At 42.3% G+C, this 17,531-nt stretch overlaps 3 protein-coding genes across 3 annotated transcripts; all 3 read right to left on the bottom strand.

The window, feature by feature from the left end:
* Positions 1-3,817: 3,817 nt before the first annotated feature.
* Positions 3,818-4,426, bottom strand: LOC138910009 (uncharacterized). The gene has a single exon (XM_070201228.1). The coding sequence runs from the start codon at positions 4,424-4,426 to the stop codon at positions 3,818-3,820; it is 609 nt and encodes a 202-aa protein (XP_070057329.1).
* Positions 4,427-4,923: 497 nt separating this feature from the next.
* On the bottom strand, positions 4,924-5,322 carry LOC117278858 (uncharacterized). Its single transcript, XM_033658296.1, has one exon. It carries the CDS (start codon positions 5,320-5,322, stop codon positions 4,924-4,926), a length of 399 nt encoding a protein of 132 aa, XP_033514187.1.
* Positions 5,323-7,529: 2,207 nt separating this feature from the next.
* On the bottom strand, positions 7,530-7,952 carry LOC138910000 (uncharacterized). The gene has a single exon (XM_070201217.1). It carries the CDS (start codon positions 7,950-7,952, stop codon positions 7,530-7,532), a length of 423 nt encoding a protein of 140 aa, XP_070057318.1.
* Positions 7,953-17,531: the final 9,579 nt, after the last annotated feature.

Genomic DNA, 17,531 nt, shown 5'->3' with positions numbered 1-17,531 from the left:
TAAAAGATGGTCAATTAATTATGATCATCAAATACACTACTAATTACTATAATTAATTATTAATTTATAAAAATACTTTATTTCTTAAATTATGATGTTAATTTCGAATTATTTAAAATAGTAGGCTGATTAAATAAAATTAAAGAGTTATTTTTTAAATAAAATATATGGGTTACTTTAATAGTTTCAAAATAATAAGGGTAATATATGTTATAATTATATAATGCTAAATTATTAATTTTGACATTATTCATTATTAATTTATGCAAAAATAATTTTATTTATTAGAAAATATTTTCAACACGTTTATTGCAAATTGTTAAGTATGTCAAAGTTGGTCGTCAACAGTTGCCCATCTTTGACCGGAGACGATAAAAGACTTTTCAGGCAAAGAAATTGAACCAAGACCAATTTTGTCCCGACTTTAGGCACATATTGTAGAATTAAGGAAAGATTTAAGGAATGTTTCTGGGAAGTTTGAGAAAATTGGGGAAATTGGGGCCGAATTCTTGCTTTGAATCGCTTACATACCTCGGGATTAACGAGGATCAGGCCTCATGTAGTTCTGGAATGATGATTTGGAGAAGGCGATGCTTGCAGGAATTACCCCAGTATCGTATTATGACGATACTGCAAGACGAGGAGATTTTGGTACCCAAGATAGCTCTGAATTGCGGCTTGATTATGAGATTTGAAAGATTTGATGATTTAGAGTTTTGCTAATTGTATTTTGAGTTTGAGTTTGGATACTCTACCCACTTATGAGTTTGTTATCCCTCATAGCATTGTAGCTTGGTTTGCTGCTTAGGAGAAGTTCCACATCGCAATGTTCGATCCTGCAAAAACAAAATATACATATACCCATATATCGTAATGCAGATATGTCAAGATGTAATTTAAATGATGCAGGAATGATGATCCTGGCTGCCGGCTAGTCGTTATTTGGGATCACAGCAACATGATACTTGAATTTGACTTGATTATTAGCCGGTTTGTGTATAGTTTCGTAGTTGTCGGAGATTTAAGTCTCCTCATGATCGGAGTATCTCTGCGCAATGGGAGTAGTTGACTTAAAATGTAAAAATATCTATGCATGATGGGAGTATCTCCACGCGATGGGATTAGCTAACTTGTAGTGTATCTCCGTACGATGGGAGTAGTTGACTTGAAATGTAAAGTGTATCTCCGCACGATGGGAGTTGAATTAAAATGTAAAGTATCTGTAAGTTGCATGAAGAAAACGTCAAAACATTCAAGATAAAACAAAGAAATAAGGAGCATGCCCAAGAGATTCTCTTGACTCTGAAACTAAATTGTGACTGTTGATCGACAAAATGTATGGCGGGATCGGACGGTTCCTCCTTCGATTGGCGAAGTTGGCGACAAAGTTTGCAACTATCTTCTTGTAATCTCTGATATGGTGGAGTGACAGTGCGATCTGTGCGAAGTGCTCCAGTTGGTGAAGCGAACAGTTTGCTATGTACAAGGCTTTGATTGGTAAAGCCAACATCTCTATTTGTATAGGACGCTCCAATTGGTTGAGCAAACGATTTTCTATACACACAACATTGATGGGCGGGGCCGACGGCTCGCTATATACAAGACGCTCTTCTTGGTTAAGCAGACGCTTTGCTATATACACAGCTTCGATTGGCGGAGTCGGCGGCTCGCTATATGCAAGGTGATTCGCTTGGTTGAGCAGGCGGTTTGCTATTTACAATGTGCTTCGATCATGTCAGAGACTTGGTTCCAGAATACCTGTAGAGAATTTGGAGTTAGTCCTTAGTCATATGAGGAAATGAACTAAATAATGAAAGAGAGATAAGGGTTCATGAGAGAATAGCAGGTCTGTCATTTCTCCATGTGTGCCCCAGCATTCTTCGTCTCCTGACGGTCTTGCGTTCAAAAAAATATTCTTAGCAGGGGGGGAGGGGGGTTGGTTTGTGCTGACAGTAGTCCTGGCTTTGCTCCGGGTTTTGTGAGATTATGCCACGAAGTTCGATAAGTGGAATGATAGTTCTTAGAAAACATTTTGAAAATTCTTCCTTTTTATGGCAAATGTTGTCGTTCTGAATTATGACATGTTTAGAAATTCCCCTCGATGCGAACGTTGTTTCTGGATGACTTCACCTGTTGATGTCGAATTCTGGAGATGCCCCTATTGACGTAGCTTCTTGTTGTTGCGATTGCGGTCTAATCTAAACAAATGCATTACAAAGCATTTCCTAGGGTTATGACTGAACCTTTTCAGGTTGCCTATGTATTCGAATGGAATCAGGTCTAAACATAGTTCGAGGGTTATAAAATGATAGCTGAATCAAGATGGTGACAGAACCTGACTCGAGCAGCCTACGTATCCAAATGGAATCAGGTCAAAACGTAGTTCAATTACAATATATGCAAAGTGATAAGAATTTGAAAATGAAATGGCTGAGTCTGACTTAGACTGCCTATGTATCCAAATGGAATCAGGCCAGAATATAGTTCAATTAGAATAGATGACTGAATACGATGAGGATTGCCTACATAATCCTACCAAAGGAAATCAAATCGTGGCGTAGTTTCGAGTATATAGAAATGATTTTTGGGTTTTCTATTACAAAAGGGGAGGGAGACGGACTCTAAGTGGGTTGCGTACGTATCCCGTCGTAGGAAGTCAAGTCGAGGGTAGTTCTATTACAACCAAACCCTAATTCTACTGTCTTCAAATATAGTATCTCTTTATTGCATCTGAGTTGATGGGATTTGTGCTAACTCTTTTGTCCATTTCTGCTAAGATCAGTGATCCTCCCGATAATACTCGATGGACCACATAAGGACCTTGCCAATTCTGTGCAAACTTTCCCTTGGCTTCTTCTTGATGAAGGAATATTTTCTTCAAAATCAATTGCCTTGGTGCAAATTGCCGAGGTTTTACTTTCTTGTTGAATGCACTGGCCATCCTATTTTGATACAGCTGGCAGTGGCATACTACGTCCATTCCCTTTTTGTCAATGATCATGAGTTACTCCTTCCTGACCCGTATCCATTCTGCGTCGTCTAACTTAGCTTCTTGAATGACCCTCAAGGATGGTATCTCGACCTCTGTGGGTATCACAACTTCGGTGCCATATACCAACAAGTATGGCATTTCCCCGGTGTATGTTCTTATGGTCTTCCGATAACCCAACAAGGCGAAGGATAATTTCTCGTACCATTGCCTATGATTGTCAAATATCTTTCGTAATATCCTTTTGATGTTTTTATTGGCTGCTTCAACTGCTCCATTCATTTGCATCCTGTAGACTGTGGAATTATGATGGACTATTCTGAACTTCTCGCTAATCTCTCTCATGAGACCACTGTTGAGATTGGCTACATTGTCGGTGATGATCTACTCTGGTATCTCGAATCGGTAGACTATGTTGTTACAGACGATATTTGCTACCACTTTCTTTGTGAGAACCTTGTATGTAGAGGCTTCAACTCATTTGGTGAAGTAATCAATGGATACCAGGAAAATAATGGTGTCCATTTGATGCGGTAGGCTCTATAGGTCCAATCACATCCATGTCCCAAGTGGCGAACGGCCAAGGAGAACCCATTACATTCAGCTCGTTAGGTGGAACTCAGATGAAATCCCCGTGAATCTGGCACTGGTGACACTTTTGCACTTAACGGGTACTATCACTTTCCATGGTCATCCAAAAGTATCCGGCTCTTAAAATCCTTTTGGCCAAAGTGAAGCCATTCATATGAGGTTCGCATGTTCTTGCATGTATTTCTTCTAGCCATCTGGTTGCTTCAGCAGCATCTACACACCTTAATAGACCCAAGTCTAGGATCCTCCTGTACAGGAAAACCTGTTAAGGAAAACGTGATTAGCTAACTTTATGAATGCTCTCTTATGATCATTGGTGGCATTCTCTGGATAACCTTTTGTTTCAAAGAATATTTTAATGCCATAGTACCATGGCTTACCGTATGGCCCTTCATCTACATGGAAATAGTATGCATGCTGATCCCAAACCTCTATCTGAATATGGTCGATGTAATTCTTATCTGGATGCTGGATAATGGATGACAAGGTTGCGAGAGCGCCAGCAAACTCGTTCTGGATTCTGGGAATATGTTTGAACTCGATCTTGGTGAACTTCTTGCACAACTCTTTCATGCAATGCAGGTACGGAAGGATCTTGACATTCTTGGTGGTCCATTCACCTTGAACTTTTTGTATCAATAAATCAGAATCTCCTATGAGTAGAAGCTCCTTGATGATCATGTCGACTGCCATCATAATCCCAAGGATGCATGCTTCATACTCAGCCATATTATATGTGTAAGGGAACATTATCTTTGCTGAAGCCGGGTAATGTTGTCCTGATTTCGATATTAAGACAACCCTAGTCCCCACTCCTTTGAAATTATTTGCTTCGTCGAAAAACATTCTCCATACTCGGTACGACTCTGCGATATCTTCCCCGACGAACAACACTTCTTCAATAGAAAGGTATGTAGTGACTGGCTTGTAGTCCTTGTCCACTGGGTTCTATGCAAGGTGGTCGGCTAATGCGTGTCCCTTGATAACCTCCTGCGTTATGTACACAATATCAAACTCCCTGAGAAGAATTTTCTATTTGGCCAACTTTCCTGTAGGCATCAGCTTCCGGAAGATATACTTGAGCGGGTCGAGTCGAGATATTAGATGTGTAGTGTATGCCGACATGCAATGTCTCAACTTCTGGTGTGTGGTGTGTGCTAATGCTTCACACAATTGTCGATAAGGATATAAATGTTTGGTAAAGGGAAATCGCCCTTCAGACTGGCCTTGTTAAGATCTCTATAATCCATACATATCCTGATCTTCTCATCTTTCTTTGGCACTAGTATGATGTTTTCCAACCATGTGGGATAACTAGTGACTCTCACCACATTTTCCTTTATCTATTTAGTGACTTCTTCTTTTATCCTCAAACTCAAATCCAGCTTAAACTTTCTGGGTTTTTGTTTAACTGGAGGTCTGGCAGGATCGGTGGGCAATCGATGCAAGACAATGTCGGTACTCACTCCGGGCATATCGTCATATGACCATGCGAACACATCGATGTATTGTTGAAGGAGCTCGACCAGTTCTTCTTTTTGTTCTGCTTCTAAATGGATGTTGATTCGAGTTTCTTTCACGTCTTCTTCACTTCCCAAGTTGATTACTTCTTTTTCTTCAAGGTTAGGCTTTTTCTGGAATTCTATATGCTCGATCTCTTGCAGGAGGTTATCAGGTATCATGCTCTCGTCGTACTTCTCGTAGTCTAGGTCATTTTGCTCGAGGCTTTCGTTATATGTCATAATCGCGGAATGCGGGTTTTTATCGATTTGATTACCGAAAAGAAAAACTAAGAATAAATAAAGCAATAAATGAATTTGCGATTATTTTAAGAAAAGTGATTCTTTTATTTCATTAAAAGGGTAATGTCTAGCATTCAAAGAGGCAATTGACAAAAACGTACATGCACGATTCAGACCTCAATTGACCGTGCATTTTAAAAAATTACTACAATTCCACACTACCAAGACTCCTGGCAAACCAGGGATGGGCTGGCAGTCCAATTCTACAAGTCTTCTCCTGGTTCGGCATCTCGAATGGTCGGTGTCTTGATATCAACTTTGTTGTGGAATTCCTTGATCATGGCTACGAATAGTCTTTTCATTCCATCTACAATGTCGTCCTCTGGTACTGAGCTCTGACCCGGACCCGGAACACGCTGTGGCACAAAAGCCTTATTCCTGAAGTTACCAGTGTAAGTATTTCTAGTTGGAGGTTGATACCCTAAGCCAGTTGTACCTTTCTACCCTTTTGGCTCAATCGGTTCTCTTATACCATATGATCTGGCTCCCAGCCCGATCCTTGGTCGGTACCCATACTTCATCATCTCTCTCATTAATATATTCGATCTGTATGGAGACTGCATACCCAGATTATGCTCAGTCTTCTCTATTTTCGTGGTCTGCATGATCTTGACCGCGTGAAAGGCGGCCCTATCTAATCTTTCTATGAACGAAACAGCATATTCTATATAATCTTACCAGCTCCATTCATCGTGAATTACAATCTCTTAGCAACCCCACTCGAACTTCATACACTGATGGAGAGTGGACGGAACTGTCCCTGCCATATATATCCATGGCCTTCACAACAACAGGTTGTATGAGGATGAAATGTCCATTACTTGAAACAGTATTGGGAACACAACAGGTTCAATCTGCAGAGCTAAGTAGATTTCTCTAATGACGTCTTTCTGCGACCCGTTGAAAGCTCTCACTCTTACATGGATTTCCTTCACCTCTCTAAAATGAATGCCCAACTCTTGTAGATAGAGAGTGGGCAAATAGTCACTCCGGATCCTCTATCAACAAGCACTCGAGGCATCACTTTATCCCCGCATTTGACTATGATGTGCATGGCTCTGTTATGATCCACACCTTCTACAGGAAGTTTGCGTCTTCGGAAGGATATCATGTTTTCCTCGACCATCTTTCCAATGGTTGTTGCCAATGCCTCGCTGATAGTGTTACTCGGCACACTCACTCCACTTAATACCATCATCAAAGCATCATTACGACTGTCAGAACTCATCAGCAGATCCATGATTGATATATGTGCAGGGTTTTTCTTCAACTATTCCTCCACGAAATATTCTTTAACTGTTATGTTCCTCCATTAAATCTGTTCTCTACCTGGATTTCCTCGGCTTACCTCCTTCGGAGCGTAACACCTTCCTGACCTGGTCATTCCGTGGGTAGCGGCGAAATCCATCATCTTGCCTTTTCCTTTATGCTGGTATGTCCATGGAACTGTCTTGTATTCCCGATCCTTATCATTCCTAACGGCGGCTGAGCACTATTATTGGTATGTCTGGACCATCACCGGAGGTTTCAACTATACAATGATCAACAAAGTTCTTCGGGGTGGAACCCTTGTAGCCTCGGCGTTCCAAATTATGGAAAACTTTCAGATCATAGTCTTTATCCAAAGCGATCATGCTAGTTCCTTGGTTCCTATGATTCGGCAACAGGTTATGATTCACATTTGCTAGAGCCGGGGTGCATTGAATGGATCCACTCTTTATCAGTGACTCAATTTCATTCTTCATCCTGAAAGAATTCTCGGTATCATACCCCGGTACACCTGAATGGTAGGCGTACTGTTTGATTGCATTAAAGTACTTGGAAGGTTGATAGGTAATTCTCCCTTCTACTGGGTATATCAAGCAAGCTCTTCTCAGCCTTTCAAAAAATTGGGCTAAGGGCTCGGCAATCGGGGTGTAGTTTGTGGGACCTCTTTCCTCAAAATATGGGCGTGGTTGGGGTGCATAGGTGGGTCGATTTTGACGTGTAGTGGTTTGAATTAGAGCGTATGGTCGTGTTGGATTTGGATTTATATGGGCGCAAGGTGTGTTATATTGAGGTTGGGTGTTATAGTATGGTTGTGTGTTATATAGTGGAGCATAGGTAGGTTGGTATGAAGGAAGGGTGTTTATAGGGTAAGAGTTGTTTTAGTGGGGTGGACTGGACTGGTAATAGGGAACAATTGCTGATACTTCTTCCTTCTTCTTCTTTCCACTGCTTATCGAACCGAACTGAATCGCTTTACTGGCAGCTTGTAGTGCGGCCATAGATTGTATCTTGCTTGATTTGATGCCCTCCTCCAAAAAGTCTCCCATCTTAACAAGTTCGGGGAACTTCTGCCCTATCATGCCCATCATGTTTTTAAAGTAAATTCCTTCTTGAGACCTGATGAAGTACTTGGTCAGCTTATTGTCATCTAGCGGGGGCTGGGTCCTGGCAGCCTCCGACCTCCAACGGTGGGCATATTCTTGAAATGACTCTGATGGCTTCTTCTGCAAATTCACCGGGGCGAACCTGTCTGGAGTAATTTCGGTGTTAAACCGAAAATGGTTCATGAAATCCTCTGCCATGTATTTCCATTCTCTCCAGTTTCTAGGGTCATGGCGGGTGTAGCAAGTGAGTGCCTTTCCTATCAAACTCCATATAAATAACTTCATCCTTAATTTCTCATTCCTTCCTACTCCCAACAGCTTATCGCAGTAGGCCCTATTGGCATGTCCATATCAAGATGTATGCACAAATCTTCATAATCTAGGTTCTCGCTCACTCGAGCAACCTGAAGGTTTTTTATTTGTTTCCTCAAAACTCGCAACTGTTCGGATACCGACTCTTCCTCTTTGTACTTTGCTTCCCTGTCCATTTCAGCATGCTGGTCGATTTCATATAGTACTCTGGCTGTGACAAGCACTATGAAGGTGGGTTCTGAAATGGCATATACGGGTGGAATATACCGCTCGTGTGTAGCGATGTGTGCCGCATGTATGTTCTGGGTTTTGATTGTTGGCAAAGGTGACATTTTCACGAGGAGGTGTATGAATTGTGTTAGTAGCGAATGGTGGGTTTTGCGGTGTTTGGACATAGTTTGGTACATAAGGGGTATGTATAGGAGGATTTGGTGGGTTTGCAGGCGTTACTAGGGTACAACATGGGTTTTAGTGACTGTGGTTGCGGTATTGTTTGCTTGTCAGGTGGTTGAAGGGAAGTGATCGAGGATCGAGTCTAGTGAAGGGAAACGGGGTGGTTGTGGAAGCATCATCCCGGCCAGATGCGCCAGTTCCCGAATATCTCGTACCTCTACTCTTAGTGATTCCATTTCTTATGCCATCCTAGCAACGTGCTCGTTGTTTCGAGTATCATTCTTTTCACCCGATTGCCCCAGGTTGTCGGCTATCATCAAAGAATTTTTGGTTGAGTCATCAGTTGCAGACATCTTCCCTTTTGATCTCAGGTTGTATAGTGGTTCAGCCAGTTTTTCGAATCAACACAAACCAACCTCTGTTTCGGGGAAATAATAATAAAGTAATGCGAAAATAATCAAAAGAAGAGCAGAAGTTAGTTTCAGTGATTGCACAGACATGAGCACTTAGAGCAGTTAGTTCACGTATTCAAATAAGTGTGTTTCCTATTATGTGAGGGACCTCTCTTTGCCGGAGGCATTCCTATGTCGCGAATGTTTGACGAACAATCAGATTTTTGCAAGTTTAGATCCGGAGCAAACTTTGGTTTTTCATTAATAATACTTGGATTACAGCAGGTGGGAACAACGATTACAACATTGTTTTCCAACCCTGGAGGTGGTAACAATGTGGTCGACCGACCCTGGAACCACTTGCCGATGCATGGCGGTGGTAACAAGATAATGAGGCAAGATCTTGTGATATATTTATAAGGTTGTTGCTACATCTTCTAACCTGACCACTCCTTCTCTGCTTGGTCGAGCCAACTAATCTTCCTCATTGATCCGTACAAAGTATTCTGGAGTACACCATGAATTCTGACCCATTGGCATCATGATTAGGTCATTCCACTCGTCTTGAAGTTTCCTTATCCTTAGGATCGGGATTTTCCCATTGTAGTCATCTTCATATAGAGTCGTTCTCGACCAGAGGGGTACATCCTGGATTAGGCCAAACTGCTTGAGAACTCGTAGAGGTGCATATGGCTGAATGCCTTTGAGTCCTATCAGCTCTATGAAATACTTCTCGGGGATCCTCAGAATCGCCCTGCCGCTCAACCATGAAAGCTTCCAGTTTACCCATTCTCCACTCAGATTTGTTAGTATTTCTCTCCATTCTTCCTGTCCATGCGGTGAGACCTAGTGCCTCATTCTCTCATTGTGACTCCAGATCATATTGTTGACCCCCACAAAATAGTCTATAATGGCCTATCTTTGGAAGAAGTCATACGCTCTAGAAAATGCAGACAATGCTCGGAGTGTTTTTGCCAATATCATAGGAACCAAGGTGACTTGAAGAATTCCCCGAAATGTTGCCATGACCACAGTCAGCAAGTTGATGTTTATTCGTCCTCTCCTCTGTGGGAAAACCAGTAATCCTAGCAATGCCAAAGAAAAGGTTAAAGGAAAGAGTCTTTCAATCAGATTCCGGCTGCTTGCTAAACCCAAGGCGTCGAGGAACCTATGGCCGGGTATCACGCCCTATCCTCGAGAAGCGCGACTGACGCTCAACCGAGTGAATCCGGCCGAGCAAGCCTATTAGACACTTTCTACCCAATTAACCCATGAACAAGAGAAGACGTGATTTCATAAATTATACAGTAGGAGTATCATTCATACAATCCTAAATCATTTCATTAGTCATTGCGCTTTTAAGTCCCAAAATACATATTTCTTAATGTTCAAGTGGAATAAGTGATCAAACACAACATAACTTGTTTAACATTCCCAATACCCATGTACAACCCACATAGTATCTACGGAGCCTCTAAAGATACAAAAGAGAGTAAAGATGGTGCCGACAATAAGGCCCCGGCTATACCTCAACAAGTGACCATAATATAAACCAAAGGCACAATACATGACCCCGGAATGAAATGGGGCTCACCGAGTCCGCTGAGAAGAGGATGCAACACTATCTATGATCTGCATTGTCTGCTATGTAACCACCTGCATCCATTTAAAGATGCAATGCCCCTGACAAAAGGGACGTTAGTACCGTCAAATAGCACTAGTATGTATAGCTAAACACCAACTCAATAGAATGAATACTAATAAAAGAGGAACAATCAAGAATTCAATAAGGGCTTCAAATAATAGTAAAACAACAAGTTAAGGATCATATACATTTTCAAGACAATTTCCATATTACCAGGTTGGGTGACCTTTAGTATCGATGTTCCACAATTCACAATACCTCCGTATTCTTACACGGAGTCCGATCTCGACCCGATCGGCTAGGCCGCCTCATCTGAGACATTACCACAATTTTATTATAACTTTCTAGAACAGTACCACCATGTGTGCGGCATGGCATCGATCACGGCCGGATCGGCTAGGCCATCTCATTTGAGACATCACCCCTTTTCACAATTTCATCCACAATACCACCGTGTTCTTACACGGAGTCCGATCTCGGCCCGACCGGCTAGGCTATCTCATTTGAGACATTACCTTTTTCAGTCAATCATCTCACATCATACTTCTTTCATGTAATTTCGATTCATTGACACTAGTGATTACGATTACAAAGTCATTCTTGGCACTTGGCCGTATTTCATAGTTCCATACCCCTTTTCCACATTCAATATCATTATCAAAATCAATAAGGCTCCCCATTCAAGACATTAAATTCACATATGAGCAATTTGGGAATCTTAGGCACACAAAGGCTTTTTCATACAATTTGGCATAACAACCTTTATTTCGATCTTGACATGAAGTCTTAATATTTCTAAAACATATTCCACATTTTAAAACACATCCTCAATGACAAGATAACATAATGACGCATTTAGAATAAATATTGAACTTACATCCTTCAACACAAACACGTTAGAAATCGCCAGTTCTATAATGATCAAGGGCTTACTCCAATTAGATGATCACCATGGGGTTCGATTCTAAGAAGAATGGGGTTTAGCCAACATACCTTAATTGAGCTCCTTAAAACTCTAAGATGTTTCGGAATATTAGCCACTTCAATCTATTTTAGCAATATAACAAAATTGAACCAAAATTAGGAAGATGAACATGGTTTTAGCTCATTTGAGTATATTATCAAACACTAGGTGTGCATCAATGTTTTAAGCCCCTCTTTATGGAAGATTCCATCTTTCCCCAATCCATTCTCTATCAGTTTTAGCTCACAAACTTCCCACATACCTTAGGAACACATGCATTCAAAGTAAGCACTCCCATCCCCATGAATTACCTTACTAATGGCTCATTCTAGTTATATTTTGAAATTAAGAGTTTGGGTGATAGAATCTTACACCTTAGGAAAAAGACCTAGGTGCCTCTCTTGATAATCTTCAAGATTCTAAGTGAGAATTGGAGAGCAATGTAATAAAGATCACTTATCCCACTAGGACCTTCTCTCTCACTCTAATAATATCACAAAACTATAATCAAAATGGTCCATGGGATGTGTTTTAACGAAATTGGGTCGGGTTTAAAAATCTCAAAAATGAAGCTCCGGAACAAGGTTTGCGCTCGCATAATCGATATGCGGACCGAATATCGGTCGCATAATCGGTGACCAAAACTACCAAGAACCTGTCCATGTGTGTGGCCCACAGACCTGTTCTGCGGTCGCATAATGAACTGCAGAACAGTTATACGGTCGCATAGTCGACCGCAAAATTTCATCCAAACTGGCCCTAATAACTGCCTCACTCTGCGGCCATTATGCGGTCCGCAGAGGGATTCTGCAGTCGCATAATGGACCGCGAATACGCATTTTCCTGCCAAATATTTTCCTTTACTTTATGGTGCATTGTTCAACCTAAAACGTCCGAGCCGCAAAGAATTTCTATAATACACAATACGTAAAACCAATTCGGCACCATGAAACATTATATTTTTTTTCTTTTGCAAAATTTTACAAGGCCTTACATTCTCCCCCACTTAGGATCATTCGTCCTTGAATGAGGGTAAAAATCTGTTATTAGCATCTTATACAATTCAGTTTTCATACCACACACCAGCAGCCCCAAATTTAATTAAGTCCCTAAATTTCCAAAACTTTTGCTAGAGCTTCCCTTGTAACTGGGCCTATCCACCTGTCAGAGAGCCCCAGAAACACATCCTAACATCATATACATAGTCCAACGACTAACATAATACAAAACAACACCAATTGTGGCCTCACAAGCAATGTATTACCAGAAAGGAACACCCTTAACGCCAATTGTAAAATTGATACAAAATTCATAGAAAGTAAGTCTTATAATTTTTCTAGATCACAACTTTATAGATACATAGTTATTCAAACAAATAAGAATACTTTTTCTTCATTTCTTCCTCGGCCTCCCAAGTAGCCTCTTCAATCTGTTGGTTTCACCATAACACTTTCACGGATGTAATTTCCTTTTTTCTCAACTTTCGGACTTGCCGATCAATAATAGAAACTGGAATCTCTTCATAAGTCAATTACTCATTAACTTCAATAGTCTCAACCGGAACAATGAGGGTCGGATCTCCAACTACTTTCTTCAACATAGACACATGAAATACCGGGTGTACTAATGACATCTCAGGTGGTAGCTCAAGCTTGTACGCCACCTCACCGATCCTCTGAATGCTTTTGTACGGCCCAACATACCTCGGACTCAATTTACCCCTTTTCCCAAACCGCATAATACCCTTCATGGGGGAAATCTTCAAGAATACCCAATCGTCCTCTTTGAACTCTAAGTCTCTACGACGAACATCCGAATAGGATTTTTGACGGCTCTGAGCAGTTTTCAATCGCTCTTTTATGATCTTAACTTTTTCCATAGCCTGGTGTACAAGGTCTGGCCCTATCAACTCTGCTTCTCCAATCTCGAACCACCCAATGGGAGATCTACATCTCCTGCCATATAATGCCTCAAATGTGCCATCTGGATATTTGCATGAAAGTTGTTGTTATAAGCAAACTCTATGAGTGGCAAATGATCATCCCAGCTACCCTTGAAATCAAGAACACAAGCACGCAACATGTCCTCAAGCATCTGAATAGTCCGCTCTACTTGCCCGTCGGTCTGTGGATGGAAAGTTGTACTAAGATTCACCTGAGTACCCAAACCTTGGTGAAAATTTCTCCAAAAAATGGCCGTGAACTAAGCCCCTTAATCGTAAATGATAGAAACTAGAGTGCCATGTAGCCTGACTATTTCCTTGATATACAACTGAGCATACTGTTCCGCTGTGTCGGTAGATTTAACTGGCAAGAAGGGTGCTGATTTTGTGAGTCGGTCCACGATCACCCAAATTGAGTCAAACTTGCACGGAGTGCGAGGTAATCCTACCACAAAATCCATATTAATCATCTCCCACTTCAACATTGGAATTTCTATGTTCTGTGCCAACCCACCAGGCCGTTGATGTTCGGCCTTCACTTGCTGATAGTTCGGACACCTTGTCACAAAGTCCACCACCTTTTCATGTCATTCCATCAATAGACTTCCTTGAGGTCGTGATACATCTTCGTAGAACCTGGATGCACGGAATACCTAGAAGCGTGAGCTTCGGTCATTATTCTTTCCCGGAGACCATCTACTTTTGGAACACATAGTCGCCCTTGGTACCTTATTGTACCATCATCCATGCTAAGAGCAAAAGCCGTAGTCTTATGTTTTTGAATCCCCACCTTCAATTGCAGCAAAAATGAATCGTTGTATTGCTTCTCTTTGACTTCCACAACAAGCGATGATTCGACCCTATTTTGCAGAATTACCCCTCCTTCATTAGAGTCCATAAGACGAACTCCCAAACTAGCTAATCGATAGACTTCCTTGGCCTATGGCCTTTGATATACCTCCAAGTGTGCTAAACTACCCTTAGATTTCTGGCTAAGAGCATCTGCCACAACATTGGCCTTCCCTGGGTGATATAGAATATCGATGTCGTAATCCTTGAGTAACTCAAGCCATCTTCTCTGCCTCAGATTCAGCTCCTTTTGTTTGAAAATATATTGAAGACTCTTGTGGTACATGAATACATCCATATGGACCCCATACAAATAGTGATGCCAAATTTTCAATGCAAAAACCACCGCCGCAAGTTCTAAGTCATGTGTTGGATAATTGTGTTCATGATTCTTGAGTTGCCTAGAAGCATATGCTATAACTTTGTCGTGTTGCATTAACACACACCCAATCCCAATTCTTGAAGCATCACAATATACCACAAATTCATATGTACCCTCTGTCAAGGTCAACACCGGCGTTGTAGTCAATCTCGATTTCAACTCCTGGAAGCTCCTTTCACAAGCATCGGGCCATTGGAACTTAACTGCTTTCTGAGTCAATTTAGTCAATGGAGAGGCAAGAGTAGAGAACCCCTCCACAAACTTCCTGTAATACCCTGCTAAGCCCAAGAAACTGCGAATCTCGGTGGGTGTTGTAGGTCAAGGCCAATTCTTTACTGCTGAAATCTTTTGAGGATCATTCTTAATTCCTTCTCTAGAGACAACATGACCCAAGAATGTGACAGATTCGAGCCAGAATTCACACTTTGAAAATTTTGCATACAATTGGTGCTAATGAAGAGTCTGCAACACTGCCCTGAGATAATCGGCATGGTCCTCCCGACCTCGTGAATACACAAAAATATCGTCAATGAACACTATCACAGAGGAATCGGGGAAAGGCTTGAAAACCCGATTCATAAGATCCATGAAAGTTGTCGGGGCATTTGTTAGCCCAAAAGACATCACTAGAAATTCAAAATGCCCATACCGGGTTCTAAAAGTTGTTTTCAGAATATCCTGCTCCCTGATCTTCAATTGGTGATACCCGGATCGTAAATCAATTTTGGAGAAGTATCTAGCACCCTGTAACTGATCAAACAAATCATCTATTCTTGGTAGTGGGTATTTGTTTTTGATTGTGACTTTGTTGAGATGCCGGTTGTCAATACACATCCTCAGTGATCCATCTTTCTTCCTCACAAAGAGAACCAGTGTGCCCCATGGCGACACACTCGGTCGGATGAAACCCTTTTCTAATAAATCCTTTAAATGTTCCTTTAGTTCCTTCAATTATGTTGGTGCCATTATGTAGGGCGGAATAGATATAGGTTGCGTGACTCGCATCACATCAATCCCAAAATCAATCTCCTTGTCTGGCGGAAACCCAGGGAGCTCATCAGGAAAGACCTCTGGAAATTCATTCATAATTGGCACACATTCGAGTGTAGGTGCCTTAGTAGTGTTGTCCGTAACCCAGACCAAATGATAGATACACCCCTTGTTAATCATTTTCGTGGCCTTAAGGTAAGAAATAAACCTACCTTTTGGCATCACATTATCCCCTTTCCACTCAACAACTGGCTCACTTTGAAATTCAAACCTCACAGTTCTAGTTCGGCAGTCAAGCTTAGCAAAATATGAATAAAGCCAATCCATCCCCATAATTACATAAAAATCAACCATCCCCAATTCAATGAGATCGGCCACGGTGTTTCGACCACGCACCGTGACAACACAACCCCTATAAACCTGTGCGGCCACAATAGACTCGCCTACCGGAGTAGACACAGAGAACGGCTCAGGAAGTTGTTTCGGTTCTATCCCAAATTCTATAGCAACATAAGGGGTAACATAGGACAAGGTGGAATCGGGATCAATAAGAGCATATACATCATGAGTTTGGACAGTCAATATACCTGTGACAACATCTGGAGAAGCCTCTGCATTCTGGAGACCACTCATAGTATAGAATCAGTTGGGTCCTCCTGAACTCTGTGCACCACCCCTAGCTGCACCACGCCCTGTTGGTGCTGGAGGGCTTCGAGCTGGAGGGGGTGCTGAAGATGTAGCAGCTGCAGGACTGGGTGGCTGTGCTATGCTCCTGCCCGCACCCTGGCGGGATGAACGACACTCCTTCTGAATATGATCCCTCAATCAACACTTGTAACATATAGGGAAGTCCCTGTAGCAAATCCCCAAGTGCATATTCCCACACCTGGGGCATGGGGGCCTCCGTTGCTGTGGGAATCTCCTCCTAATTGGCTTTGATGGCGGGGTCCTCTATTGCCCTGATTGGGCCTGAAGCAACTCCCCTGCTGCTGACTATGCCCCACTAGCGGTGCACTGGCTTCAACTGAGTATGAGACTGGGTTGGCCCTAATGACCCTCCCCTGAAATTTGATCTCTCCCCATCAAATGACTCCCCAAAGTTGCCCGCGGATCGGGCCTTGCTAGTACCCTCTCGCTCCCTCCTGTTCTTAAACTTGTGGTCCTCTGTAGCTTGAGCAAATGCTACAATTTTTCCATAGTTCATGTCTGAATTCAAGGCATCTGTAGCGGCCTCATTGATAACCAAGGGGCTAAGTCCCTACACAAACCAGCTCACTCTAGCCTCCATAGTAGGCAACATGTGAATAGCATATTTTGATAGGCGCGCGAACTCCATGTGATACTCTCACACACTCCTACTCCCTTGCTTAAGATTCTCAAACTCTGCGGCATGGGCTGCCCTAATCTCGGCAGGCAAGAAATTGTCTATAAAGGCATCAGCAAACTCACTCCATCTCGCTGGAGGGCTCCCCTCCTCCCGAGAGTCCTCCCACAACTCAAACCAAGAATATGCCACCCCCTTCATACGGTAGGCGGCCAACTCCACTCCCTCCGTCTCAGTAGCGCGCATAACCCGGAGAGTCTTTTGCATCTCATCAATGAAGTCATGTGGGTCCTTCTCGGGATTAGCACCCGTGAACAACGGAGAATCCAACTGAAGAAACTTGTTCACCCTGGAACCACTAGAATCCCCTTGCTGGCTAGAGGATGTAGGTGCAACATTCGACCTTTGGTCCTGAGAAACCACTATCTAAGTTAGCCTCTGAATAGCTCCCCTAAGATCCCCATCAGAAATACCAGAACCGGAAGTTGGGGCTGGAGGTGGAATCGGAATATCATGTGGAAGAGCCGTCGCACCCCCAGTAGGTGTAGGAATTGGTATGGCCTGGGCCGGTGTAGTGGAATCAG

This window comes from Nicotiana tomentosiformis, chromosome 1 (assembly GCF_000390325.3).
Source record: "Nicotiana tomentosiformis chromosome 1, ASM39032v3, whole genome shotgun sequence".
Taxonomy (NCBI): domain Eukaryota; kingdom Viridiplantae; phylum Streptophyta; class Magnoliopsida; order Solanales; family Solanaceae; genus Nicotiana; species Nicotiana tomentosiformis.
This window is presented reverse-complemented; position numbering and strand designations above follow the sequence as displayed.

Coding starts and splice junctions, on each gene's coding strand:
- LOC138910009 (XM_070201228.1), bottom strand. CDS start 4,426: ATGTTTTTCGACGAAGCAAATAATTTCAAAGGAGTGGGGACTAGGGTT.
- LOC117278858 (XM_033658296.1), bottom strand. CDS start 5,322: ATGACATATAACGAAAGCCTCGAGCAAAATGACCTAGACTACGAGAAG.
- LOC138910000 (XM_070201217.1), bottom strand. CDS start 7,952: ATGGCAGAGGATTTCATGAACCATTTTCGGTTTAACACCGAAATTACT.